The following is a 27,088-nucleotide window of genomic DNA, read 5'->3' as shown; positions in this document are numbered from 1 at the left end:
AAAAAAAAAAAAAGGACTTAGCTGTTATAAATTCTGCTGCTATAAGCCGGGGATTTAGCTTAGTGGTTTTGCTGCCCGCTGCGCAAATGCAAGGTCCCGGGTTCGATCCCCGGTACAAAAAAAAAGAAAAAAAAATTATGCTGCTATAAACATGGATATGCAGGTATCACTGTAATGTGATATCTTTTAACTCTTGGAGAAATACCCAGAAGGGGAATAGCTGAGTCAAATGGAACTTTTAGTTTTTTGAGGAACCTCCACACTGATTTCCATAGAGGTTGTACTAGTTTACATTTCCACCAACAATGTAGAAGAGTCCTCTGCCCCGGCCTCAACAGCATTTATTACTTGATTTCTTGATGATGGCCATTCTTTCTGGAGTAAGATGGAATTTCGGTGTTGTTTCAATTTGCGTTTCTCTAGTGGCCAAAGATGGTGAACATTTTTTCATATATTTATTGGCCACTTGTAGGAAACACTTTCAAAGTAAGAAAAACTCTCGCTAGGTATGGTGGCACATGCCCATAGTCAGCATGGGAGGCTAAGGCAGAAGGCTCACAAGTTTGAGGTCAGTCTTGACTACATAGTGAGAAAAAAAAAAAAGGAAAGGCCAGGGATTTAGCTCAGTGGTTCCGCTGCCTGCCTTGTAACCACAAGGACCTGAGTTCGATCCCTGGTACCAAAAAAAAAAAGGAAAGAAAAAAATGCAACCTACATAGTTTTCAAATGTAATGAAATTTTTATGGCTATCCTTGAGCACAGTAAACATTAATTTCAGCTTTGCAGTTTTAGTATTTTAGAGCAAACCCAGACTTTTCTTTGAGTCTCACATATTTTCTGAGCTCTTAAAAAGCTTAGCTTCCTGTGCGTCTATAATTAATTTCAAAATAAAGTGTTAAAAACATCTAAAAGGCTCAGCTTGAGCCTTGGAGAGCTAATGGATAGAGAGGTCTGGGTCCCACCCACAGCTTACGTGATAGGAGGGGCCGCTCCCCAGGGGAGGGCTGGGGGCTCTGACCTGAAGGTGGATGGACCCTGGCTGGGAGGCAAAGGGCAGAAAGCCCAAAGTGGGCGGAAGCTGCTGCAAAGGTGCAGGCTGAACCTCTTGGGCAACAGCAGAGAGGTGGGGATAGAGTAGCAAGATAAGTGAGAATTGCAGCACAGAGCAGTTAGAAGTGTCTGAAGTTTGGGGCTGTCCGGCCCAGGACCTTCCTACTCATCATGGACAGGAGGCTGCAGACAGCACTGAGGTTCACATGCTAGCCCTGCCTCCCCCTTCTTTGCTTGGCTCACAAATGAAAGGCCCAGCTCCCCCTGCACCCTCGGTCCAGTGACCCCCTGGGATGGTTTCTGCATCATTGAGTGGGGGAGCAGGTCAGGCAGAGTTATCTCTGAGACCTTCTCTGCTCTGACATCCAGGGGTGTGGATAGTACCTCCTCAGGCCTCCCATGAGCACCAGCTGCAGAGGCGTTGTTCATCCAGCCAGGGTGGGAGCCGGGCAGCACTGGCCTCCCCCAGCCTGGACAAGCAGGGCTTCTGAGTCAGCAACAGCCAAGGCCCACGCTGAGGGCAAAGAATTCAGGGCTATGAGCACTGTGAGCAGGAGTGAAGAGAATCCCAGAATCCCTGGGACAAGGATCTTGGCCCTGGGGGACACAGGAGGGAGACACATAGTCTCTCATGACCTCACACACCACACCTGTCACTCCAGGCAGCAGCAGGGCAATGAGTGACTCATCCCACCTTCCAGGCCAGAGACAGAGGCAAGGAAGCCAAGGGCCTTGCAGCCCCCAAATCAGGACCTGCCTCCAGGTCCCATGCTGGCTGCAGCTGCCCTTCTGGGTGAGACGCTCAACCCTGTGGGCAGATACCCAGCAGGGGTGATTTGGTGACACAGATAAGGTATGAAAGGAAGGTGCCAGGCACAGGGCCCAGAAGATAAGTGGGCACCACTACTAGGAGGCTCTGAGGCCTTGGTGGAGGGGTGCACTAGATACCTTTGTTCCGTTTTAGGGTGTGCTGAAATCTGGGAAGCTTTCTGCCCTAGCCTAAGCAAGAGGGGACTGTTGGGGACCAGTGGGAGGAGACAAATAGTTTAAAAGGGACTGCCACACCCCCCAAAAGTAAAAACAGCCTGGGAGAAGGGGAAACCTGATGTCCAAGCCTCATGTGATGGCACATGCCTGTAATTCCAGCACTCTGGGAGGTTGAGGCAGGAGGATTACAAGTTTGAGCCCAGCTGGGCAAGGTAGCCACATAGCAGAACCTTGTCTCAAAAGAAAAAAACAAGGGCCAGGGATTTAGCTCAGTGCTTCCACTGCCTGCCTCGAAAGTGCAAGGTCCTGAGTTCAATCCCTGGTACCAAAAAAAAAAAAAAGAAAAAAACAGGGTTTCGGGCCAACGCAAACACTCTGGGTTCCATCCCCACTACAGGAAAGGAGACAAAACCTGGAGTCCATGAAAACATTCATCACCTATTTAGTACCACAAATCTGAGTCCCACCCTGTGTAACCCAGGTATGTATGTACAGGAGAGCAAGATTTCACCTGTTGAGTTGCAGATGGGGAGACTGAGGCAGCAGGAACACAAGACACCTAGGATAGAGCAGGGTGTATAGCAGGGCCAGCGGCAGAACCAAGTCTCCAGCTGGGGCCAGGCAGGTGCTTGATGGGCACCTGTTCCCATGCCAGGGTGCCCTCTCCAGCATAGGCAGGAGACCCAGTGGAGGAGACTGCTGCACCTCTCCCCCTGGGCTGCCACTTGGGCCGGGCCAGGGAGGAATGGATGTGCAGCTCCTCTGAATTGCCTGGTCCTAATCCTGATCTAGCTGGGGTGGCCCCACAGGGCAGGGCAGGGTGGCAGAGCTGGGCTGGGCCCCACCCACACCTCCCCAGGCTTGAGGTTTTGAGGAGGCACCACAGGAAGAAGTGAAGCTGCTGTGGTTGGTTTCCCAGGCAGCCACTGGGGTGGGAGGGGGGGAAGGGGCTGCCTGGCGCCTGCAGCGCTCCCCTCTCATCCTATGCCAGGGTCTTCAGTCAGGGGAGGAGGGGCATGCAAGATGGAGACAGAGGAGAGCAGGGTGGGTTGGCTGGCCTGGCCCCAGATGTGACTCACTCGGGCCTGCGGCTTCTGCCTCTCTAGTGCTGGCGGTTTGAGAAGGCACACATGACAGCCTCCCCAGTGGCACCTCACTCGGCCTGGTTCCTGAGTGTGAAGGGAGCACTCCCCCAGCCACCCTCAACTCCTGCTACAGGGGTCCTCCCTGCAGCCCACATCTGGCCCCGGTACTCCCCTCAGATGATAAATGTCAAGCCCTTTCCCTGCTCCGGAGGTGCTTTAGGACCAAGGACTTAGCTCCCCTCTCTCCCTACATGCCCAGAGGCTCCCTGGTCCCACACCTGTGCCTTCTGTCTGAGCTTGGCCCAAGCTGCAACACCATCTCTTCTTTGCTGGTCCACGTTCTTCACATTCTGCAGCCTCCTTGCTGCCACTAAGCTAGGGCATGACCTCCCTTAGAGCGGTTGCTATGCTACTTTTTTTTTTTTAAACTAGAGATTGAACCCAGGGCATCTGTACTGAGCTGCATCTTTAGCTCCCACCCCTCTTTCTTTTATTTTTTATTGTGAAACAAGGTCTCACTAAATTGCCCAGGCTGAGCTCAAATTTATAATCCTCCTGCCTCAGCCTCCCTGAGTGCTGGGATTAGAGGCCTACACCACCATGCCCAGTTTATTTCTCCTTCTCCTCCTCCTCCTTCTTGTTCTTCTCCTTCTTCTCTCTCTCTCTCTCTCTCTCTCTCTCTCTCTCTCTCTCTCTCTCTCTCTCTCTTTCGTCAGAACCAGAAATTGAATTCAGGACTTTGCACTTGCCAGGCAGGCATGGCTCCACTGAGCTACATCCCTGGACCCCTTGTGCTACTTTTAAATTAGGTTCGTCATCAGATTCCTTGAGAGCAGGGACCAGGATGGGTACATCATCTCCGAATCCCCTGAGGCAGCCCGGGATCAGGCAAAGAGAATGTCTGTGGGACAGATGGGAAAGGAAGGACGGGCCTGACCTCAGAAAGAGAGAATTCGATGGGCCTGGACGGGGTGCACAGAGCCAGGACCTCAGTCCTCTTGGCGGGGCCCAATCTCGCCTCCTCCCAGGCCTGACCCTCTCAGACAGGCATAGGGCATCAGGGAGGGCTCTGAGAGTCCCCAGAAGGCCTGCAGGGGAGTGAAGCCAGGGACTCCAGCCGGGCCGGCCGCCTCTTGCCTGGCACCCTGCCCAGCCTTTCTTTAGCCCTAGCAAGCACAGCAGCACGAGCCTCAGCCGCAGTCCCTGCTTCCGGGGAAGGCCCGGGTGGGGCCCGGCCTTGTGGTAACGGGTCCTTAGACTTCTTTCTCCAGAGGCCCACGGCGAGCCACGCCCTGGTCCCCTCCAGGGAGCACCCTCTCCTACTCCCCTCTAATTCCTCAAAGACTCTGCACCCCCTCAGCTGTCCTCTGGGAACACCTCCACCCCCCAGCCCGGGACTCACCCTCCTGGCCCCAGGCCCCTTCCTGCCAACTCTGGCCCTAGCTCATCCTCAAACTATTTTCCACTGGCTTCCCCCAATCTCTGCCACCGCACAAATTTTTTGGTTTTTTTTTTGGTTTTTTTTTTAGGTTGGGGAGGATGGAGAATGGGAGGTGGAGCTTGGGTTCTGGGGCGTGGCTAGGTGAGAGGGAGGGTCTCGCCATTCTGATTGGTCACCTTTACTCCAAAACTGGCTTCAAAATTCCACTGCCTCCGCCTCCGGTGGCCCCCCAGCCCTGTCCTGAATTACAATTGGCTGAATTTCCAGAGGGCGGGACTTACTGGGTCTGGTCCAGTTAAAACGGTGGGAGCGGCTGGGGCCCATCTATCGGGTGGAGTCCTCAGACAGCTGGTGCAGCAGTCCCCGGACATCCTCTTGGCCTCAATCATGGCTTGTGTAAGTGTGGGGACCCCACCCCAAAGCCCAGGGAACAGGGCGGGAACAAATGGCCTGGGGAGAGAAGGACGGCACCGGGTTCTAGTCTTTGCTGTGTAGCATTGGACAAGTGCCTTTTCTCTCCTGATCCTCAGTGACCACATCTGCAAAATGGGGTCGGGGGGGCATGGCCCCTCAAAACTTTCTCTGGCTTAGGAATTTTCTGGACTCCTTCAGAGTCTAACAGAACAGTTATTTCTGCAAGGGCCGACATTCTGCAGTTCCGCAGCTGTCTGAGAAGTGGGAGTGGGAAGGGTGTGGCCAATAGGAGGGGGGTTCTTTGGCCCAGGCCACTGTCCTTTCCCCTCCTCCATGCCAGAGAGCCTCCGGTCCCCTCCCCCCTGCAGCTGTCTTCACTCTCAGGGCCAGGGCCAAGTCACTCTCTGCTCCAAAGGGCTCCAAGAGGTCGCTGGGGCTGGGGACGGATGGGCTACCCGGGAGAGGCTGCCTAGGTCAGGGGTGGAGGGTGGTTCCTGTGGGACCTGGGGGCGGGCGGGGGGGAGTCTCCTGCAGGCCCCCAGGGAAAGGGTTCAAGTTTCTTGCAGAAGGAACCATGCACACCAGTTAACTCCCGCCCAACCTCGAAGGCCGGGGGTGATGGCAGTGCAGTGTGCCAGTCCTGCTATCTTGTTAATCCTGAGCCACCCTGGCCCAGCCCTGACCTCTGGCTACTCTCCCTTGTGCAGAAGGACCTGGCTGTGTCCCTCAGAGCGTCCCCTCCAGCCCCTGTGCCTATCTGCAGAGAGGGCTTGAAGGGGATGGGTGAGGTCGAGGAGTCCCAGGCCACTTATAGAGCAGGAAAGGGGCAGCCCCTCCGCTCAGCATGACCTGGGGCAAGTGGCTGCACGTTCCTACCAGGTCTTCTTTATCAGCAATAGGCGGCCATGGTGCACTGCACCCCGCCTCCCAAGCCATTCCGAGTCTGAATCCCCAAGGGGATGGGCAAACAGTCCTGGACTGGAGCTGGACTCCTAGAACAGCGCTCCTGTTTCACACTGAAACAGACCCTGCTGGGAACAGGAACTTTCCCAGGGCCGCCGGGATAATCAAAGGATAGATCTTTCACCCAGTCCTGTCCCCAGCTCACCTCCTGTCTGGTCTGAGGAGCCAGGGTTCGAACCACCCCAGGACACCTCAGGCCGAGGTGGCCACGTCCTCCTAACCCAGCTGGGCGGGCGGGTCTCGTCTGCACAGGGTCTGGTCGCCAGCAACCTGAACCTCAAGCCTGGGGAGTGCCTCCGAGTGCGGGGCGAGGTGGCCCCCGACGCCAAGAGGTGAGGGCCGTGTGGCAGGGGTGGGGCTCGGGGCGGGGTGGAGGGCTGGAGAGCGCTTGACCGTCAAACCCGCCCCTCGCCGCGGGGAAGGGGGTTAATGGCCAGCTGCCGTTGCTGCGTTTTCTGGGTGAGTCACTTCCTGCGCTGGCCCTGGCGCCCCCACCATTGTCACCCCCTCCATCCCTGCTGGAGCTTCTTAAACTGAACCAGCTGGGGCCAGCTGTCCACCTTGGCCTGGCCCGCCCCTTCCGGCTGGGGGCGGGGCCAAATCTGGGGTGGGGGAGAGGGCGAGAGAGGGGCGTGGCCCTGGCCTCCCCGTGAAATCCCAGTCCGCTCCTGTTCATCATTCATTCAGCTGGCCGCCATGTGACCTTAGATGAGTCAGCCAACTTCACCGAGCTTCAGTTTCTTAATAAGCGGAGTTGTTATACGGAGGAAGTGAGAGGTGGTTGGGTCATGAGGATGATGATGATCCGCGAGTCATTACCAAAGGGTCATTACCATTACTCTCATTTTCTTACAAACCCTCTGAGGTAGCCATTGCTAAAAGCTCCGCTCCACAAATTTAATATTATTTTGCATTCATTTGTCCCACGATGACTAAGCCACTACTGCGTGTCCGTCTGGGCACCAGGGATTCAGAAATGTACAGGACAGGACACAGCCAGGCATACTGGCACACGCCTGTAATCCCAGCACTCAGTAGGCTGAGGCAGGAGGATGCCTCAAGTTCATCTCAAGAACGTCTCAAGTTCAAGGCCAACCTGGGCTACATAGTGATTCAAGGTCAGACTGAAACACATAGCAAGATCTGGTCTCAAAAAACAAAACAAAACAAGCCAGACAGAACACTTATACTTACAGAGGTCACCATCTGGAGGGAGTCCCTGACTTTGATCAAAGGGGCTAGGACACAAACTAATATCTACGACACAAGACCCTTCAACATCCTTCCTATGCAGCCCTCATTGTACAGGTGGGGAAACTGAGGCCCAGAGAGGGTCAGGGACTAGCTCAGGTCACACAGCAAGGAGGTGGCAGGGCTGGAACTAGAATCCAGGCTTCTGGTCACCTGTTAATGAGTGTCTCTGCAAGGTCCACTCCACGCACGGTGTCCTGCGTGGCAGACAGGTCCGCTGGGGGCTGGAGCTGGCTGAAACGGCTTCAAGCCCTCCTGTCCCTCCTAGTTTCGTGCTGAACCTGGGCAAAGACAACAACCACCTGTGCCTGCACTTCAACCCTCGTTTCAACGCGCACGGGGATACCAACACCATCGTTTGCAACAGCAAGGACGGCGGGGCCTGGGGGGCGGAGCATCGGGAGCCTGCCTTCCCCTTCCAGCCCGGGAGCGTGGCGGAGGTGGGCGGGGCGCGGGGCGCGGGGCGCGGGGCACTGGGGACTGGGAGTGGAGGTGGGCGGGCCCGGGATGGCATGGCCGTCAGTGGTGGAGCTACGTTTCCTTGCTGGAGACTTCCCCACCACCCCCTACCCCTCAGGGTGTGATCACGTGAGTGTCCCCCCCTGTCCGAACCGCCCCTGACCCCGGGTGCTGCCAGGGCCCCATGAGGAAGGGCCCCGGCTCACTGTCCTCTCCACCCCCCAGATCTGCGTCTCCTTTGACCAGACCGACCTGACCATCAAGCTGCCGGATGGACACGAATTCAAGTTCCCCAACCGTCTCAACCTGGAGGCCATCAACTACTTGGCAGCTGATGGCGACTTCAAGATCAAGTGCGTGGCCTTTGAGTGAAGCCAGCCAGCCCATGGCCCCCATTAAAGGCAGCTGCCTCTGCTCCCCCTGAACCAGCCTCCTGTGTATGTCTGTGTGTGAACCGGTCCCCTGGCCCAGCCCCTTCCATCCCTCCAGCTCACTTCCTCCAGGAGTGCTCTCCGAGATCTTCCCAACCAGGGATGTGGTAGAGTACTGAGGACCACTGAACAAGAACCAGTTCCTGCCTTTTTTTTTTTCTTGCAGTGTTAGGGAATGAATTCACAGAGGGCCACTACTTTTTCTTTTTTATTCATTAAGTTTATTGGTACATTTTAGGTGTACAATATGATGACATTCATCATTGGGAACTTGTACCTTTACATGATATATCTTGCTTCTTATTTTTTCCCCATTCCCCTGCCTTCCCTTTAACCCCTCCACCCCTCCCTATTTACAAAGACTTTGTTTCCATTTTTCCTTTTCTCATATTTTTTCCTTTCCCTTCTTTCCTTTCCCCTACTCTTCCCACTTGCCCTTCCCCTTTAGACCTTTTCTTCCTGTTTCACATTATCTATTATACTTTTTTTCTTTTTTTGGTACCTGGGATCAAACTCTGATCCTTGTGCTTGCTCAGCAGGCAGTGAAACCACTGAGCTAAATCCCCGGCCCATCAATGATAGATTTTAATCCTTATTTACACTTTCAGTTTCTCACACCAGAGAAACTATTCGGTATTTATACATGTGTGTCCTATTTATTTCACTTAAGAGTATGGCCTCTTGGTGGTTCTGGCACCTGCCTCGAAAGCGCAAGGTCCTGAGTTTGATCCCCAGTGCCAAAAAAAAAAAAAAGAGTATGGCCTCAATGTGCATCCATTTAGCTATATGGCCATTACTTTCTTTTGTTTTGGGTTTTGGTTTTTTTTGGTACAGAGGATTGATCTCGGGACCTTGTGCTTTTGAGGCAGGGGGCAGCACCACTGAGCTAAATCCCTGACTCACCAATGCAGCTACTTCTTACGGAAAAATTTAAAAAGATCTGGAGTCAGACAAGGGGCTTCCATCTGTGTGCCCTTGTGTGTGTTAAGTGACCTCTCAAAAGCCTCAGTTCCTTATTATACAAGGGGAATACAGCCTATGCTAGGGTTTTTCGGAGATTAAATGAGATGTTGCCAGGGATGGTGATACATGCCTATAATCCCAGCACTCAGGAGACTGAGGCAGGAGGATCATGAGTTTGAAGCCAGCCTGGGCTACAGAGTGAGTTCAAGACCAGCCTGGAAAACATAGCAAGACCCTGTCTTAAAACAAAAAAGAAATGTTACATGAAAGAGGCCAAGTTCAATGCCTGTCACATGGTAAATGTTCAGGGGATGGATAATGGTTTTCCCACTACCTTTTTTTTTTTTTGGTACTGGGGATCAAACTCGGGACCTTGCGCTTTCAAGGCATGTGGTGGAACCACTAAGCTAAATCCCCAGCCCTCCCACTACCTTTTTTTTTTTTGGTACCGGGGATTGAACTTGGGTCCTTGTGCTTGCGCAGCAGGCGGCGAAACCATTGAGCTAAATCCCCAGCCCGTCTTCCACTACCTTTTGAGATGTCCATTTCTCCAATGTGAAGGGGAGGAAATGGGTTCTACATGACATAATGAGTCCGAATGTCAGATGTGGTGGTGCACACCTGTAATCCTAACACTTTAGGAGGCTGAGGCAGGAGAATTGCAAGTTTGAACCCGGTCTGAGCAATTTAGCCATTTATTGAAAACCTGTCTTGGAAGAAAAATCAAAAGGGGCTGGGGATGTAGTTCTGCGATGGTCCTGGGTGCAATCCCCAGTACGGGGGGGGGGGGGGGGCGGGGGCGGGGAAGTCAAAACATTCCGGAGCCAGCTAACCCTGAGAGGAGCCCCCTCAGGTCCCTAGCTTCGTGGCTGCAGGTCATTTACCCCCTTTTCTGGACTCTTAAGTGCGACCAGGAGGCTGGTCTGAAAGCTGCAGACTCTGTGGTCCCCTCACCTGAACAGTGGGTACACAGGAGTGGGTGACAGGCCTGGCGCCCCACTGCCAGCCCTATGAGGAGGCCAAAGAGGGTGGAGTGCACACGCTGAAGGAGGTCCCATGAGCCACACCCCACCCTCTGGGGCTCCCTGGCACCGCCCAGAAAGCAACGGTTTTAGCAGCCTGGCTGCAGAGGGCGCTCTCTGCTGGACATCAAAGGAAGTGTTTCTAGGGCTTTCTCTCCGCTCTGTTTACCCACACTGATTCCCCCTAGGCTGGCTGAGCACCCACTATACTCCAGGCCTGGACTACAGGACACATGGCTCTACGCAGGAAGGAGAAGGCCACTATTAAATCCCAGCTCAATTCCTGGGTGTATTTGGGCCAACATCTCTGAGCTTCAGTTTCCTGTCAAACTGAGTCAATACAGTAACAGTATCTACCCCGTGGAGTTGTGAGGATGAACCCAGGTAAAGTGTAGAAAGGCATGGCAGGGCCGGGGATTTAGCTCAGTGGTTTCGCTGGTGGCTGCACAAGCGCAAGGACCCGAGTTTGATCCCTGGTACCAAAAACAAAAAAGAAAGGCATGGTGTCCAGAAACTGGCAGAGGCTCTGTGTCCCGACCCGCGGGTAAGTCAACGGAGACCCTAGAGGGGGAGTGAGAATGGAGGGACAAGAGACACAAGAGATGGACACAAGACAGGCTTCTGATCGAGTCTCGTTTATTGCCGGGCTAGCTAGAGTTTATATAGGGAAGGGATGGGGGGAGGGAACGAGGAGAGTCATTGGCGAATCACTAGGCAGAGGGCGGGAGGATCCTACTTTTGAAAGCGGGAAACAGAAACTTAAACTTAGGCGAGAAACTCAAATTTAGGCGGGAAGCGGGAAACAGAAACTTAACTCAGGCGGTTTGATACATGATTGCCCGGTGGGCTAGTTTCCCACAGGTCCTCCCTTTTTTATTTATTTTAAAAAGAGGGGACCAGGGATCCTTCCCTGAGGGGGCTGTGCCTGTCTTAGGTCAGAAGAACATACGTGCCCATTTACACGCCTTACCCGTCATGGGTTGACCAGATAATCAATGATCTGGCACCTGTCTTAGGTGGCGCATAGGGGCTCCCCCCTGGGACACGTCTCTTCAGTTGCCCGTCATTGGCTATCCAGCCCAGCTCACCAGGGCTGGAGAGGGGGAAGGGGCCCACCGGTATGTGAGGGCTCCGTTAGACCTCCAGATAGGTTCCCTGGTCGGCCATTTCCAGCTTATGGTAATGGACCTGAATGGGCTCCATTTTTATGGCTTCAATCTGTGACTTTAAGAACGCCATGAGTTTTTTAAACAATACAGGTCCCAGAGATAGTAAGATCAATAAGCCAAGCAGGGGTCCTAACAGGGGAAGGAGATAGGGGAGGAATCCATTCAGTCCACTCCAGAAGGGGTTTTCAAAGAGCTCCCTTCGTCTCTTTACTAGGTCTTCTTGGAGTTCTTTGATTTTATCTCGGACAATTCCAGACTTGTTGGCATAGAAGCAACAGCGTTCTTGTAGGGCCAAGCAAATCCCTCCTTGTTCAGCGGTAAGCAGATCCAGGCCCCTCCTATTTTGAAGGACCACCTCTGCCAGAGAATCGATCTGATCCTGGATATCTGTGATGGTGCCAGAAAGAGCTTGGACATCATCAATCAACTGATTAGACAACTTAGCATAGGAGTGTAACGCAACCCCCATTCCTGCTGAGCCAGTGGCCAGGGCGCCAGAAACTCCCAACCCCACGAGCAAGGGGACCAGCAAGACTGCCCTCTTATGTCGCCCTGCAATATACTCGAGGCTGGGCAAGGGCACAGGCTCATCCCCAGGGATGAGGGAAATGTCTGGGAGGACGACTGCCAGCACGCATAGCCTGGTCCAATTGGTAGGCAAGGAGGTGAAGGCCAGGCTCCCACCGCAGACGAGTACGCAGACGAGTACGTGGCCAGGAGCGGGGCAGAGAGCAGCAGAATGATTGGTCACTAGGGAGCAGGTAGAAAAAGTTTGAAACCCAACATCTATATCATAGCTATTGTTTTGAGCCAGGCCCTGATAACATTGAGAGGTATTAAACTGTACCGGCTGGACCCTAAAGGGCAGGGAGAGGCTGCAATTATTTCCTAGGGCAGCGGAGGAATTGGTTACAGGTAAAGCGATGGGCATGGGCACCCCAAGGGTCATACATAGCCAGCACTCTTGGGCGAATTTTGGGTTGGAAAGGTTAAGTGTTTGGAATGTGGCTTCTAGGATGGTAGTAGTTTGGGTGTCGAGATCTATACCTCGAGACTTGGGCAAAGCTAAAGGATGGTAACGAACGGGGGGTTACATGTGTTCGATAATTTCCACCATCCGTTCCTGTACCTCCTGTTCCCTCAACCTATCTGAGGGCCCACCACCGTCGGATATGTGGAGTGGGGCCTGTGGTGGCCAGCAGATCGACTTACCGGTCTGGCCGGTGGGGCAGCTGGCTTGCCCATACTTGTTGACCCCATGAACACTATTGGGGTCATACTCCCCCCCAACGGAGCCAGAGTATTCACTCTGTTGGGTGGCAGTTAGGTAAGTCTTGTCATTTTGACCTGTACATTGTTGTGCCTCTTTGTAGCACGTAGAGTGCATCTCCGAGGTGTAATGACACTCTGAAGGGCATGGTCCTGGCTTGCCATTAATTACCGGTATGATTTTGGGTTTCTGAACACACTTCCAGCCCTGTTTTACCCCCCCAGTGTTGGAACTCTCGGCTGTCAGATACGCTATCTTGTCTCCGCAGTCGGTCTGGCGAGTGTAGACCGGGGGGATCGCTTGGGGGCGACCACCCTTGCAGTCGCAGGGGGACCCATATAGCACTATGAGCAGTTTTTCTGGATCAGCTGGACCTCCCATTCCGCCCTCTGCTGTCGGTGTCAGGGCTAGCAGCATCCCATGTAGCAGGATTAGGGATATCATCTTCCGCATCTGAAAGCAAGATCATTGTCTCAGGGAGGACTTTCTTCCCTAGAGGATATTAGATTATCAGTGTTGTCAATATGTTTATCTACTTGTTTTACCAGACGTTTCAGAAGCCACCTGGCTGACTTCATTTCCTTAGAGTAAATACACACTGATCCTCGGCCCCAGATAAGCACGGGGTCAGGTCCGTGCCATGAGTTGTTCAGGGGGTCTTTCCACATAACAGAGGCAAAGTGCTTCTGTGTCTCTGTTTGTCAGAAACGATTAGCCGCTGATAATCCTTTGGCATCCAAATTTTAAAAATTAAGAATGAATAGTGCATGTGATATTAGATTTCTGGGTGACCCCTTGATAGGGTACCATTCCCCCTTTTTTATTTTATCTAAAGTAATTTTGAGTGTGAGGTTGGCTCTCTCTATAATGCCTTGGCCTTGTGGGTTATATGGGATACCTGTCACGTGTGTTATGTGTAACTGTTTGCAAAACTTAGAGAAGCTAGAGCTGGTATAGCCTGGACCATTGTCTGTTTTAATTTGTTGTGGGCATCCAAGTACTGAAAAGGTAGTTAGAAGGTGGGCAATCACATTTTTAGTAGCCTCCTCGGTTTGTAGGGTGGCAAATATAAATCCACTATATATATCAATGGTGACATGTATATATTTAAGATTTCCAAATTCAGGGCAGTGTGTGACGTCCATTTGTCATAGGGCATTTGGAATTAAGCCACGAGGATTAACTCCCAAATGAGGTGTGGGGAGATGGAGGGTGCACGTAGGGCATGCCTTAACAATTTGTCTAGCTTGTTCTCTAGTAATTTTGTACATGAGGCGAAGCGTGTGGGCACTCAGATGATGTAAGTGGTGTGTTTTTTGAGCCTGGTCAATCTGAGCGGGGGGCATCAATGTTTAGCAAGCAGGAGCAGACTTGCGGCCGTGTGGCCAGGTCTGCTAACCGGTTGCCTTCTGTAAGTGGGCCAGGTAGGTTAGAGTGGGCACGAAGGTGTCCAATAAAAAAAGGCTTGGATCTTTCTCTGATTAGATCTTGTAATTGAATAAAAAGACCACCAGTTTGAGAGGCGTGTTTTATCAATCCACATGTCTCTAATAGGGGAACAGGTTGAGCAATATAAGCACTGTCAGTAAAGAGACTAAAGGCTTGTTTAGGGAATGTAGAAAAGACCGCTATGACTGCGTGTAGCTCAGTTGGAATTGGACAGTGTTATTGTCCCACACATAGGCAGCTATCCCGGTGGAAGAACCATCTGTAAAGACTAATAGGGCTTCTGTTAGAGGAGAGCAGGAAGTGATCTTTGGGAAAATGAACTCATGTCTATTGGCAAAGTCAATAAGTTTGTTTGGAGGATAGTGATTGTCTATCAAGCCCGTATAAGAAGCGAGAGCAATTGGCCAGGAGTCAGTAGTCTGTATAAGCCAATCAATTTGATCTTTAGGGTAGGGTTGGATAATAATATCAGGTTCTTTTCCAAAATACATTTTTCCATGGTCTCTGCCTAGGATAATCAGGTCTGCAACTGTAATACAGTAGGGATAGAGGACCCGTTTAGGGGAAACCAGGAGATGAACCCACATAAGGGGTGTGGTTTGCCAGAAAACAGCAGTGGGAGAGAGAGAGGTTTTGCAGATAACATACTGTAAAGGAGAGTTATAATCTATAAAGGTAATTGTTTGGTTTTGGATGGCTTGTTCTACCGCTCTAATGGCTTTACGCCCCTCAGCGGTGAGCTCCCGAGGTGAAGTGGGGTGGCTATTTCCTTGTAGGGTATCACAGAGAGGTTTTAGGTCATGTTTAGTAAGTTTTAAATATGGCATGAGCCAATTTTTATCTCCGAGCAATTTCTGGAAGTCATTTAGGGTTTTAAGATTGTCTAGCTGTAAAGTGAGCTTTTGAGAGGAAATGTTAGGTCCCTTCATCTGAAATCCGAGGTAAGTATAGGAGTCTCTCAGCTGAACCTTATCGGGGCAATTTGGAGGCCACGAGACTCAAGGGCCTGTCGGAGATCAGCATAACAGGCTAAAACCTCACTTCCTTGTTGTCCCGCCACCAGGACATCATCCATATAATGGACAATGTACATCTGAGGCCAGTTATCTCATGTGGATTGGAGAGCTGCGGCCACAAATGACTGGCATAGGGTGGGACTATTGGCCATGCCTTGGGGCAGTACTAGCCATTGGAATCTTAGCATGGGAGCTCGAAAATTGACTGAGGGGAGGCTAAAGGCAAAGCGCTTTTGGTCGTCAGGGTGCAGGGGGATGGTAAAAAAACAATCCTTTAGATCAATGATAACCTTATAATAGCCAAGGGGAATGGCCGCCGGCGAGGGCAGGCCAGGCTAGGCTGCAAAGCTCCCAGGAGGATCCTAGTTTTATTGACCGCCCTTAGGTCTTGTAAGAGTCTCCATTTTCCCGATTTTTTCCGGATCACAAAAATGGGTGTATTCCATGGGGAGGTACTGGGGATGATGTGACCCGCTTGAAGCTGTTCCTGCACCAGCTGTTTAGCGGCACCCAGCTTTTCCTGAGATAGGGGCCATTGATCGACCCACACCGGATCATCTGAAAGCCAGGTGATCTTTTCAGCGTGGTGTGCAGGAGCATCACTGGCCCCTATGGAAAATGGCCTAAACCTGCTCGAGAGGACCGAGGAGTCGGCTCGATAGGCTGTACAATGCCTGTGGAGTTTTTACCCAACCCCTTTCCAGGGATATACCCATTTTTAAACATTTGCATGGTAACGACCTCATTAGGGCTGGAGATAATCATTCCCATTTGTGATAACAAGTCTGCCCCAAAGGTTGAGAGGCAACCCAGGGATCACGAAGGGCTGGATGGTACTGTGATGCCCTTCTTGATCTGTCCAGGTCAGTAGCTTAGAGCTTTGCCGGGGGATTTGGCTTTGGCCTATGCCTTTGAGGTGAGTGAGGGTATCCTCCAGAGGCCATGTTTGAGGCCAATCTTCCTCTTTAATGATGGTGACATCTGCCCCCGTGTCAACCAGTCCTGAAAACTGTCTCTTATCTAGCCATAAGGTCATAAGGGGCTTCTGGTTGGAAATTACCTCTGACCAGTAAACATCGGAGGACCCAAACCCTGAGTTGCCCCGGTTGTTAGGGAGGGCTTTGTTGGAGGTAGGGAGGAGAGGAAGGAGCAACAATTGAGCAAATCTTTGGCCTGACGGAATGGTGTTAATAGTTTTGGGGGAGGAGATCATAACTTTAATTTCTCCCGAATAGTCACTATCAATCACCCCGGGATACACCAGCAGTCCTCTCATGGTACCACTGCTCCTACCTATTATCAATCCAAAGGTATTTTTTGGTAAGGGTCTGAAGACACCGGTTGGAAGGGCCTGAACTCCCATCTCTGGGGTTAATACTGTGTGGGCGGTGGAACTGAGGTCCAATCCGGCGCTTCCTGTTGTGGCTCTGAGGAGGTCTGAAATGGATTGTTGTTTGCCGGAGGCAAGCTGGTTGCCCCATACACTTGTTTGGTTTTGGGGGCCTGGGGCTGGCCCCCCCTCCCGTTTCCCTGATATGGAGGATGGGACGACGGGAGGGGCTGGCCATGAGCGTCTGTTTTGAATCTACACTCATTGGCCCAATGATTTCCTCTCTTGCATCTAGGGCAAGGCCCCGGAACAGGCCTTTTAGACAACACTGCCTTTCCGGATGTACACTCCTTAGCGAAGTGACCGGCCTCCCCACAGTTAAAGCATTTATTTTTATTCTGTTGAGACAGGAACTGTCTAACGGTGTAACCTTGCACGGCCGCAGCCATGGCGAGCCCCTGTTGGTAAGCCGCCCCAATTTCTGAACAGAGGCGGATGTAGCCAGAAAGATCTGTCTTTTTCTTATAAGGGCGAATGGCTGCCTGACATGCGGCGTTGGCGTTTTCAAAGGCAAGTTGCTTAACAAAATCGGTCCCCGTCTCTGCACCGTCAAAAATCCTGCCTGCCGCTGTGAGGAGACGATGAACAAAATCAGCAAACGGTTCATCGGGCCCCTGTCTGATGTTAGTGAGGGAGGCACTCATGTCTCCTTTGGTAAGAATTTTTTTCCAGGCCCTAGTGGCCGCAGTTTGAATCTGGGCATATAACCCTGCATCGTATTGCATCTGATTATCACTGGAGGCATAGGTGCCTTCCCCCCAAAGCATGTCAAGTATCCAGCCATTTCCTGCTTGTGCATTGCGCCTAGCGGTGTCCCGGCAATTTTCAGCATATTCAGATTTCCATAACAAATAGTCCCCTCCGGACAAGGTGGCTCGGGCCAGCGTTTGCCAATCGGCTGGTGTAAGCCAGTTTTCTGCCACTGACTCCAAAATGGCCATAGTGTAGGGTGCAGTTGCCCCATACTGAGCGGCGGCTGTTTTGAGCTCCTTTATGATCTTAAAATCGAAACCACCGTGATGTCTCCACATCTGCCCTTGTGGGTCAGTGGTCTCGGTTACCGGGAAAGCCTCTAGGTCTACAGGCATTGGAGATTTGCCTGGTTTGGGTATGGCCTTAGGGGCCGCCCCTCTAAGGGGGGGGCTGAAGACTAGGCCTGTCCTTTTTACTGACATCTTTTTGTACCTTGCCTGTTTTTAACTCTTCAAGTTGGGTAATAAGTTCCTGGTGTTCTTTTTCTAGTCTTATCTGTTCTTTTAGAGATTGTATCTTATCCTGGAGTTCTCTTTGGGGATCTACTGCGGGGCAGACAAGAGGGGGAGCACTGGGCTCCCCGGTTTTTGCGGAATAAGGAGGTGGTTGCTGGGCAACGGGTGGCCGGTCTGGATTGTTATACCGAGCGGCCTCCTCATCAAGGTCTGCCCAATCTTTGTCTCCCAGCTCATCTGAGAAAAAGGAAGTCGACTTAAACTCTCTGAGTGAAGGATAAAGCCTCTTTTGTTTAGCTCGGGCCCCGGAGGGTGGACCGCTCGCCTTCAAGGAAGTGGAGGTCCCAGTCTCCTTTTGGGGCCTTTTGTCCTCTATCTGAGGAACATTCGAATCGTCCTCACTGTCAAAGGACATCAAGTCTTCTCCCTCTTTTTGATCCGTCACTCCGCCCTGTACTTCCCCTTTTTCATCCGCCATTTCACCCTGTGCTTTTGTTCCAGCTTGACTGAATTTCCCTTTTTGTTTTAACACCTCTTCGCCTGCCTCAATAGCACCCGCCACGATGGGATCTCTTTGTTTTTGGGATATGATTTCACCTATTAAGTTCCAGAAGGAAAATGCGGTAATGGGGACCTTTTCGGGCCCAAAGGTGTTGTAGTAATTTTTAAGAGCGTCTCCTACTCTTTTTCATCGTTTTTCATCTATAGTCCCCTCGATAGGAAACCAAGGACAAACATCTCTAATATAATCAAAATATTTTAACAATTGTTTCACAGTCACCTTTACCCCTCGTGCCTTTAAAGCCTTTTTGAGACCTTCTACAAACAACTCATGCTGGCTGATTTCTTGTCCCATATTCGCTGTTCCACTTACCGAGGTTCAGAAGAGACGGCAGGTTCCCGTCAACTCTCGTCCTCTTTCGTTTTCTTTTTCTTTTCGCCGGCTCTCCGAACAGCGTTTTTCACTGGATCCCCCGTGCTCGGGCCCCACGTTGGGTGCCAGTTGTCCCGACCCGCGGGTAAGTCAACGGAGACCCTAGAGGGGGAGTGAGAATGGAGGGACAAGAGACACAAGAGACGGACACAAGACAGGCTTCTGATCGAGTCTCGTTTATTGCCGGGCTAGCTAGAGTTTATATAGGGAAGGGATGGGGGGCGGGAACGAGGAGAGTCATTGGCGAATCGCTAGGCAGAGGGCGGGAGGATCCTACTTTTGAAATCGGGAAACAGAAACTTAAACTTAGGCGAGAAACTTTACTCAGGTACGTTACTCAGGTGGGAAGTTCAAACTTAACCTAGGCGGGAAACTCAAATTTAGGCCGGAAGCGGAAAACAGAAACTTAACTCAGGCGGTTTGATACATGATTGCCCGGTGGGCTAGTTTCCCACAGCTCTGTAATGTTGGTTCTCTTCACTTTTTTTTTTTTGAGACAGGGTCTCGCTATGTAGTTCAGACTGTCCTTGAGCTCACTATATAGCTTGGGCTGGCCTCAAACTCACATTGCTCCTCCTGCCTCAGCCTCCCAAGTGCTGGGATTACTGGTGTGTACCACCATGCCCAGCTTTTGTGATTCTTTTCGTTCATTAGCTTCATTATTTCTGTTTTTTTAGTTTTTTTGGGGGGGGGGTTGGTACCGGGGATTGAACTCGGGACCTTGTGCTTGCAAGGAAGGCACTGGAACCACTGACCTAAACCCCCACCCCAAGCTTCATTATTTCTATTCAGAGAATGGGCCATCTTTTGCTGTACCTGGCACACAGTAGATGCTCATTAAATTAAGAAACATCTTCTTTCCTTGGGCCTAGGGGCCCTGAGATGCCCTGGGAAAGGTCTGGAGCAGCAGCAGGCCCAGGTGGCAGCCTCCAAGCTGCTTAGGAGTGGGCCTGGGCCTCCCTGAGCCCTGCTAGGCCACAGTTAAGGCTGGACAGACTAAGCGCCCGCCCTGCGGCACTCCCCGGCTGTGGTCTGGTGCCAGGCTTGCCTCCTTGCTTGTCCCGTCTCTGTGCCATACCAGAAGCCCTGGGAGGGCACAGCCACACTGTGTAGATGGCAAAGTCAGGGGAGTGGCTTTGATCCCACTCGCTGAGAAGGTTCAGTCAAATCCATGTCCTTCTCTGAGCCTCAGAGTCCTCATCCATAAACAGCAGGCTGTGGGGGTTTTGTGGGGAGGCTCTGGAAACATCTTTGGCACAGAAAGGTCTCCAAATGAATGATGGGTAGAGAGAGAAGGGGCCCAAGAAGGAGCAGGCAAGAGAAGCAGGTTTCTAGCTTGGTATGGACTATAAAGCAAGACCCTGTCTCAAGAAAAAAAATCGAGAGACAGACAGACAGACAGACAGACAGACAGACAGGTTTCTGGTTTATCCAGCCCAGCACCAGAGCCTTCGACTTTTTATCTGCTGTCATCTGGGTGGGAACTGGAGCCTGGTGCTCAGGAGGCAGCCCAGCTGCAGAAGGTGGCTCTCTGAGAGCCTTCAGGTGGCATCACAGCAGCCAGGGCAATGCCTCTGCCCAGAGGGAAGGTGCCAAGGTAGCCGCCAGGAGGCAGAAGTGGCTGGACAGAGGGACAGCTGCCTAGCACCCTGAACCCTGGGCCCTGGTGGCTGGGAAGCAGAACCTATGACCACACAGCTGAAGTGTGCACAGTATTCAAATCCAGGCAGTGTGGCTTGTTTTTGGAGATGCCAACGATTGATATCAGAGCCAAATAAGGGCCAATGTCTCTTCTTTTTTTGGTACCAGGGATCAAACTCAGGACCTTGAGCTTTTGAGGCAGGCGACAGAACCACTGAGCTAAATCCCCAGCCCCCAGGACCATTTGACCATTCACAAATAACTCTACACTTGATCTTAGCCAAAAGGCCGAGAAGCGATCACAAATAACTCTATATTGACCACCTACTCGTGCCAGACCCAATCTTAGGCGATGGGGCCTAGGAGCCCATCTGGGAGAGAAGCTAGGCACTGGGAGTTACTCAGAGGGCGGGAACCAAAACAATACACGTGGAAGGGAAGAAACAAGCTGGGCGGCCCCTTTAAAAGGCGGGGCCTGGCAAGCGGAACTGTGAGGCAAAGCTAAGAGGTGCACCCGGAAGCCATAAACACTACACCCGGAAGTCTTTTAGGCAATAAGAAGCTACGCCACCGGAACCTTCGATACTATGGGCCGAAACAAGAAGAAAAAAAGAGGTAGCGACGACCGGCGACCCCGACTCGTCCTCACCTTTGATGAAGAGAAACGGCGGTGAGTGGCAAGGACAGGTGGGATTCCCCCTCTCGCTGCCCAGCAAAGCCAAGTCCCGCGTCGCGCGCGCCCACGCCGAGGTCTCTTCCGACCCCGCCTCTTGGTCGTGGCCTCTGGGGTTGCGCTTCCCGCTGGGCGCCCCTACACGCTCAGAGCAATGGCTTGGACCGCCCCATCCCATCCCGGTTGTAGGCCTTCCAGATAGGAGGCTCACAGCCTTCGCTGAGGAGTGACGCGCCTATGAAATGAGAGTGGCTTACGTTCATTCATTCACCTAAGAGACGCGTTGGGCTCCTGCGGTGTTGCCAAGCTTTGGGCCTGGAAGCCAAACTACCGAGCCTCTGTGTCTGGCGGGACAAATGACACATGGGGGCGCCTCTGCGGAAACCTCGTTGCTGGACGCCAGAACCAAATGGAAACAGCAGTCGGCACTAGGGATATGAAAAGGGGCACATCAGATGAGAGGGAAGAAAGCTAAATTCCCAGGCATCACCAGGAAACTCCAGGGTGACACTAATGGGCCCCACAGCTGGGTTCAGGGGTCTTATGTGTTGGAGAAATGGATATTGATCCAGCGGAGGATTTTGGAGGCATGGGTGAAAGGGTTCTTGAAAGTCCTGCCAGAAGTGACCTAATTCCTGAGTAATGAAATGTGTCAGCTTAGTACTACCGTCCAGGCTGGGTGTGCAGTGGCTGTTCCATCTAAGTTAGTATATGTGTACTCCATAATGTCTGAGCAACAACAGTCACCTAACAACTTGTTTCTCAGAATGTGTGCTTGTCAGTATGAGAGGAGACCACTCCTCCATATGGAATTAGGCAACTATGGATTAACTAGGTAACTCTGCTGTAAGAGTGTCTGTCCGGAGTCCTCACAGTTTCCTGCTTCAATTGAAGTATGCCTGAGAGCCGGGCATGGTGTCAGATGCCTAATCCCAGCACTTGAAAGGCTGAGGCAGGTGGAGGAGAGTTGGAGGCCAGCCTGGGCTACGCAGTGAGTTCAAGGCCAGCCTGAACTACATAATGAGACCCTGTCTCAAAAATTAATAAGGGCTGGGGATTTAGTTCAGTGGTTCGGCTGCCTGCCTTGCAAGCACAAGGACCCAAGTTCAATCCTTGGTACCAAAGAAAAAAAAATTGATAAATAAAGTGTACATGACTGTACTCTGTGACCTTGGACAAGTAACCTAGACTCTATAAAATAGGGACTGATACCTACTACACAGGTTGTCATGAGAGTTAAATGAATTATGGAAAGGTGCCTGGGACGTAATGTGGCATTGGCTGCTTTTCTTAGAGTGAGCCCCTTCTTTTCTGTGTCTCCTCTCAACTCTCCTGCTTCCTTCCCATAGGGAATACCTGACCGGCTTCCACAAGCGGAAGGTGGAACGGAAGAAGGCAGCCATCGAGGAGATTAAGCATCGGCTGAAAGAAGAGCAAAAGAAGCTCCGGGAGGAGGTGTGGGGGACAGTGGGGAAGTCCGAAACCCCAGACAGCACTGATGATACAGGTCTGGGGAGCAGGGCTGGGCCTGGGGAAGGTGAGGATGGAGTCTCCTGACCTTATGTGAGCCCTGATCTCACCCACAGTAGAGCAAAGCAGTGCCCCTGCCTGAGACTGGGCTGAGATGCTGGACTCATTGTGTTTCCTTCCTGTTTGTCTTCAGCGCCACCAGGAATACTTGAAGATGCTGGCGGAGAGAGAGGAAGCGCTGGGTAAGTCCTCTGCTTGGCCTGACCTGGAGAGCATCTAGTGGGTCTGGTTTCTGTGTCCCTTGTGGGTGGGAGAGGAGAGGTTTGAGAGCTGCACAGGTGGCTTCCTCAGCTGGAGAGGTCTTGGGGGTGACCTGGAGCCCCACTAAGAACAAGTGGATCGGAGGCCAAAAGGAGGCCCAGGCTTCATGGTAAACTGGGCCTGAATGCAGAGCTCAGTTTCTTTTTTTTTTCCCCCCAGTATTGGGGATTGAACACGACCTTCACACTGATCTACATCCCCAGCCCTTTTATTTAGTTTTTATTTTGATGTTGTTTTTTTGGTACTGGAGAACTCGGGACCTTGCACTTAGGAGGCAGGCGGCGGAAACACTGAGCTAAATCTCCAGCTTGTTAATTCTTTTTTGGGTGAGTACTGGGGATCGAACTCGGGTCTTTGCACTTGCGCAGCAGGCGGCAAAACCACTGAGCTAAATCTCCAGCCCTCTTTAGTTGTTATTTTGAGACAGAGCCTTGCTAAATTATCCAGGCTGGTCTCAAATTTGCAGTCCTCCCACCTTAGCCTCCCACAGTGTGGAGATTACAGGTGTGCACCACCACACCCAACTTCAGGTGAATTTTTTTTTTTTTTTTTTTGCCACTTGTGGGGATTGAACCTGGGACCTTGCATTGAGCTATGTCCCCAGCCCTTATTTATTTTTATTTTTTTTAAAATGTATTTTGAAACAGGGTCTCACTAAGTTGTCAAACTGCTCAGGCTGGGCTCACACCTGAGATCTTCCTGCCTCAGCCTTCCAAATACCTAGCTGGGATTATAGCTGTATGCCACTATGCCCAGCTAGAGAGCTCAGTTTTTGAGGACTGAAAGGACTGAGAGTAGAAGTCAAGGAAGCATTAGTTCCCAGTGTTACTCAGTTTGCTCTCCAAGGCTCGGGGGAGGCTGGAGCCTTGTTTGGTTGGGTTTTTTTGTTTTTTTTTTTTTTTTTAAGGCAGGGTCTCCCATTGTAGTTCAGGCTGTCCCTAAACTCACTATGTAGCCCAGGCTGGCCTGGAACTCAGCAATCCTTTTGCCTCAGCCTCCCGAGTGCTGGGATTACAGGCGTGCACCACCATGCCTGGATGGAGCCTGGTTGCTTATGTTGGGGCTGAGACCTGATCTCTGCCCATCCTGCAGAGGAGGCAGATGAGCTGGACCACATGGTGACGGCCAAGACCGAGTCAATGCAGTACGACCACCCCAACCACACAGTTACCGTGACCACTATCAGCGACCTGGACCTCTCAGGGGCCCAGCTGCTTGGACTGCTGCAGCCTGAGGTAGGTCCTAGTCCTGGCCCTGGGGAAGAGGGGACACAGGCCCCATGCTGGCCCCATTGCGAGTATCGTAGTGCAAGGGGCTCGTTTCTTCCAGCCCCTTCAGTCCCTGACCCCCAGGGCTGACTGCAGAGCCCTGATTGCTGCTGAGTGGCTGCTGAGCATGGGTAGCTTCCTCTCCTTGGTGCCTCCCTGTCTCCTCCAGTGAGTTGGGGGCTGCTGGTGGCAGCACCTGGCTCATGGCATTGCTGGGGGATAAAGAGGCAGATCGATGGACTCACATGCCACCAGGCCCGGCATGTAGTAAGCGCTCACAAAAGGTCGCTGTTGATTGTGATCATTCCTTTGTGTGATACGCAGCAATAACTTCGCACTCTGTGCTGACAGAGTTTACAACCTGTGGTGTGTAAATCATTGGTAGCCTGTAGTTGGCATTAAAAGTAGAAAAAAAAGGGCCGAGGATTTAGCTCAGTGGTTCCGGTGCCTGCCTCACAAGCGCAAGGTCCAGAGTTCGATCCCTGGTACCAAAAAAAAAAATAGAAAAAAACAGGTCGAGGATTTAGCTCAGTGGCATCTTGAAAGGTCCTGAGTTTGATCCCCAGTACCAAAAAAAGTAGAAAAAAACAATTCAAAATACCAGAAAGTATCATGGTAAATAAGGTTTCATAAAACATTTATGGGGGGATACTGAGAGAGTCAAACCCTGGGTGCTGTACCACTGAGCCAGATGCCCAGCCCCTTTTCTATTTATATTGAGACAGAGTCTCACTGAGTTGCTAAGTTGGCCAGGCTGGGTTTAAACTTTGGATCCCCCTGCTTCATCCTCCCTAGTGCTGGAATTATAGATATGGGCCACAATGGCCAGCTTCATCATGCACCTGTTTCCATTAGTTGGGTCTGTCAGGTGTGTGTGACTTTATAGACGTGTATATCTGCCTCTTGATAACCATGCACGATTGGTTCCAGGACCTCCTCGGATATGGAAATCTGTTACTGCTGGTGTGGGGTTTCCATAGATCCTATGTCCAGCCTCCCATATACTTGAAATCAGGTCTGGGTTACTTATGACACCTAAGACAATGTAAACGCCACGTAAATGACAGTTATACTGTGTTGCTAGGGAGTAATAACGCAGAGAGGCCACACACTTGGTATAGGCACAATGGTGTTTTCCTGAGTATTTTCCATCTGGGTGGTTGAATCTGACTACTGGACAGGGAGGGCTGTGTGTGCGCAATAACAGTGTAAGGTGCATTTCCTCCCCTGGCTGCTGGGTCCTTACATCCTGAAGCTACTGCCTTCTGAATCCTTACTCATCCCCATCCCATACTCAACAGTCCATGTTGTGCCCCTCCTGCAAAGCCAAATCCTGTCACCTGGCTTTCTGCCTGCTGGGAGCTAGTGAGAGGCAGGGGAGGGTCCGGAGCCAGCGCTGACTACTCTGTGACACTGGCTCTAGGACAGACACAGGGTTCTTTTGCCCAAAGCCTCCTGTGGCCCCAGCCCAGGCCCCATCGGCTTTCTATGACTGTTCTTGTCCTGTGCTTCCCTAGCAAGGTGCTGAGAACCAGCCAAAGGAGGAGGCGTCATCTGTGGAGAAGCCAACCAAAGCCTTACCCAGGAAGTCCAAAGACCCCCTGCTGTCTCAGCGGTGAGCCCTGCCTGTCATTTGCTGAGGTCCCACTTCCAGGGCTGCCATTGCTGAGTAGGCCTATGGAGCCACTTCCTGCTGGCCCATGGGGGTGGTGTGGGCAGCTGTGGGGCTGGCGGGCTGTCGAGTCAGGGAAGGCCAACTGGGGTGCATTTTGTGCTCTGGGCATTTGGGGCCTATTCTGACTTACCCTCCGTGAGTCAGAAAACCACTCAGCCCCTGGCCAGCCTCCCTCCCAACCTTGTTCCCTGGGGTAAACAGGCCTGGCCTCACCAGCCTTCACCCTCCTGCAGGATCTCCAACCTCACAGCATCACTGCACGCGCACAGCTGCAAAAAGGTGAAGCGGAAACATCCCCGGCAGGCCCAGAACTCCACCAAAAAGCCCCCGAGTGCCACTCGCACCACCAAGACCCAGCGCCGCCGACTGACTGGCCGGGCACGGCACAGCGCGGAGTGAGCCTCAAGCCCCAGGGGTGTCACAGCGTGGCTGTCCCTGTAACCCAGCCACATGAAGTGGTGACCCCATGGCCTGAGCCTGGGAAGCCAGGACCTCCCTGTCCTAGACTGTTGGCCATCTGTGCTCAAGGCCACCTGAGTGTGAACCCCACATGGGGAGCGTCCCCAGAGGGCGCCTGCAGAGCCATCTTGGTGTCTCTTCTAGTCATTGCACCAGGGACACAGACTGGGGACACAACACGTGTGTGCATGTGTCTTGTTTGTCCTTGGCCTTGACACCATGTACCATGGGCAGGCTCTGGGTGATGGAAATGTCGGGGGCTGAGGGTCCATCTCAGTTTCCAGTAGTTTCCCTGAAGGGACAGTGAGGTCATTTTGGAACCCAGAGTCCACTTGCTGCTCTGGAAAGCGGGTGATGGGCACAGAATGCAAGGCCCCTGGGCCTGGCCTCACAGCTCTGGCCTTTCTGTCCCTGGTACCTCCTTGTCCTCTGCTCAATGTCAGGAAGATGACAGGAGGCTGAGATGGGACTCTGGGCAGCACCTACCTCCCACAGCACTGGGACCCCTGGCCACACCCCTTCTAGACTCTCCAGTGTCATTCACTCAGGGACATTGGGGCTGTCGTGTTTATTAAATCTCATCTTCTACTCCTGTGTGATGGTTTTTCCAGCTCCTGGGAAATTGAGTCACAGCAATTTGGCCTGTCTTGGGCTCGGGTGGTGGTATCCGAACCCTCTGGAGACCCCGAGTCTTCTCCCAGAAGGCCCTCCTGAGCCCTGCACCTGGGTGCTTCCTTGTTGTCTGGGGCTGAGGTTGGGCCGGCCACTAGGATTCTCACTAAGAAGGGTGGGGTAGAGCTGCATACAGTATCTAAGGAGACAGAAGCACCTGGCTTACATGAGAGGAATTCTCGGACTGATCAGTAGGCACTTACCAGCCTGGAGCTGGGAAGGCTGGAGAGCTTGCTGCAGGCTTTTAGCTCTTTCTTTTGTGCTGTATTTGACGCATGGCTTCTGCCTCATGGGCTAAGATGGCTGGTGAAACTACAGCCATCTGATCTGCTTTTCAGTCAAGAAGAAAGGATGAAGGACATGACCCTCTATTTATTTATTACTTTATTTTATTTTACCTGAAGTAA

General features: G+C 52.1%; 2 protein-coding genes and 1 long non-coding RNA gene across 7 annotated transcripts; 2 read left to right on the top strand and 1 right to left on the bottom strand.

Annotated features, from left to right (window-relative positions):
* Positions 1 to 4,706: 4,706 nt before the first annotated feature.
* Lgals1 (galectin 1) lies at positions 4,707 to 8,075 on the top strand. The gene is made up of 4 exons (XM_004845646.4): positions 4,707 to 4,959; positions 6,193 to 6,272; positions 7,460 to 7,631; positions 7,876 to 8,075. Exons 1-4 carry the CDS (start codon positions 4,951 to 4,953, stop codon positions 8,020 to 8,022), a joined length of 408 nt encoding a protein of 135 aa, XP_004845703.1. The 5' UTR covers positions 4,707 to 4,950; the 3' UTR covers positions 8,023 to 8,075.
* Positions 8,076 to 10,685: 2,610 nt separating this feature from the next.
* On the bottom strand, positions 10,686 to 18,677 carry LOC101718778 (uncharacterized). Its single transcript, XR_015452295.1, has 2 exons — positions 18,443 to 18,677; positions 10,686 to 12,958 (listed from the first exon to the last, which is right to left on the bottom strand). It is a non-coding gene; the product is annotated as an uncharacterized LOC101718778 (long non-coding RNA).
* A 1,938-nt stretch (positions 18,678 to 20,615) lies between these two features.
* Positions 20,616 to 26,597, top strand: Nol12 (nucleolar protein 12). Of its 5 annotated transcripts, none has more exons than XM_004845643.4 (6): positions 20,616 to 20,813; positions 22,166 to 22,271; positions 22,480 to 22,528; positions 23,700 to 23,842; positions 25,393 to 25,490; positions 25,784 to 26,597. In XM_004845643.4, the coding sequence occupies exons 1-6, from the start codon at positions 20,731 to 20,733 to the stop codon at positions 25,947 to 25,949; spliced, it is 645 nt and encodes a 214-aa protein (XP_004845700.2). In that variant the 5' UTR covers positions 20,616 to 20,730; the 3' UTR covers positions 25,950 to 26,597. The 5 variants fall into 5 exon arrangements, with proteins under 5 accessions (XP_004845700.2, XP_087070048.1, XP_087070045.1 ...); XM_087213922.1 differs by having other exon boundaries at positions 20,676 to 20,830; XM_087213919.1 differs by having other exon boundaries at positions 20,685 to 20,830; positions 22,166 to 22,323.
* Positions 26,598 to 27,088: the final 491 nt, after the last annotated feature.

This window comes from Heterocephalus glaber, unplaced genomic scaffold, assembly GCF_053883595.1.
Source record: "Heterocephalus glaber isolate CG9 unplaced genomic scaffold, H.glaber_assembly_v1.0 deba00001444, whole genome shotgun sequence".
Classification (NCBI taxonomy): Eukaryota; Metazoa; Chordata; class Mammalia; order Rodentia; family Bathyergidae; genus Heterocephalus; species Heterocephalus glaber.
Note: the sequence above shows the minus strand (reverse complement) of the source record. Positions and strands in the feature narration are given on the sequence as shown.

Excerpts from the sequence above, each read along its gene's own strand:
- Lgals1 (XM_004845646.4), top strand. Across the intron at positions 6,273-7,459 it reads GTGGCCCCCGACGCCAAGAG|TTTCGTGCTGAACCTGGGCA; the intron begins GTGAGGGCCGTG and ends TGTCCCTCCTAG. Across the intron at positions 7,632-7,875 it reads AGCCCGGGAGCGTGGCGGAG|ATCTGCGTCTCCTTTGACCA; the intron begins GTGGGCGGGGCG and ends TCCACCCCCCAG.
- Nol12 (XM_004845643.4), top strand. The coding sequence starts at position 20,731 with ATGGGCCGAAACAAGAAGAAAAAAAGAGGTAGCGACGACCGGCGACCC. Across the intron at positions 22,272-22,479 it reads AAAAGAAGCTCCGGGAGGAG|CGCCACCAGGAATACTTGAA; the intron begins GTGTGGGGGACA and ends GTTTGTCTTCAG. Across the intron at positions 23,843-25,392 it reads TTGGACTGCTGCAGCCTGAG|CAAGGTGCTGAGAACCAGCC; the intron begins GTAGGTCCTAGT and ends GTGCTTCCCTAG.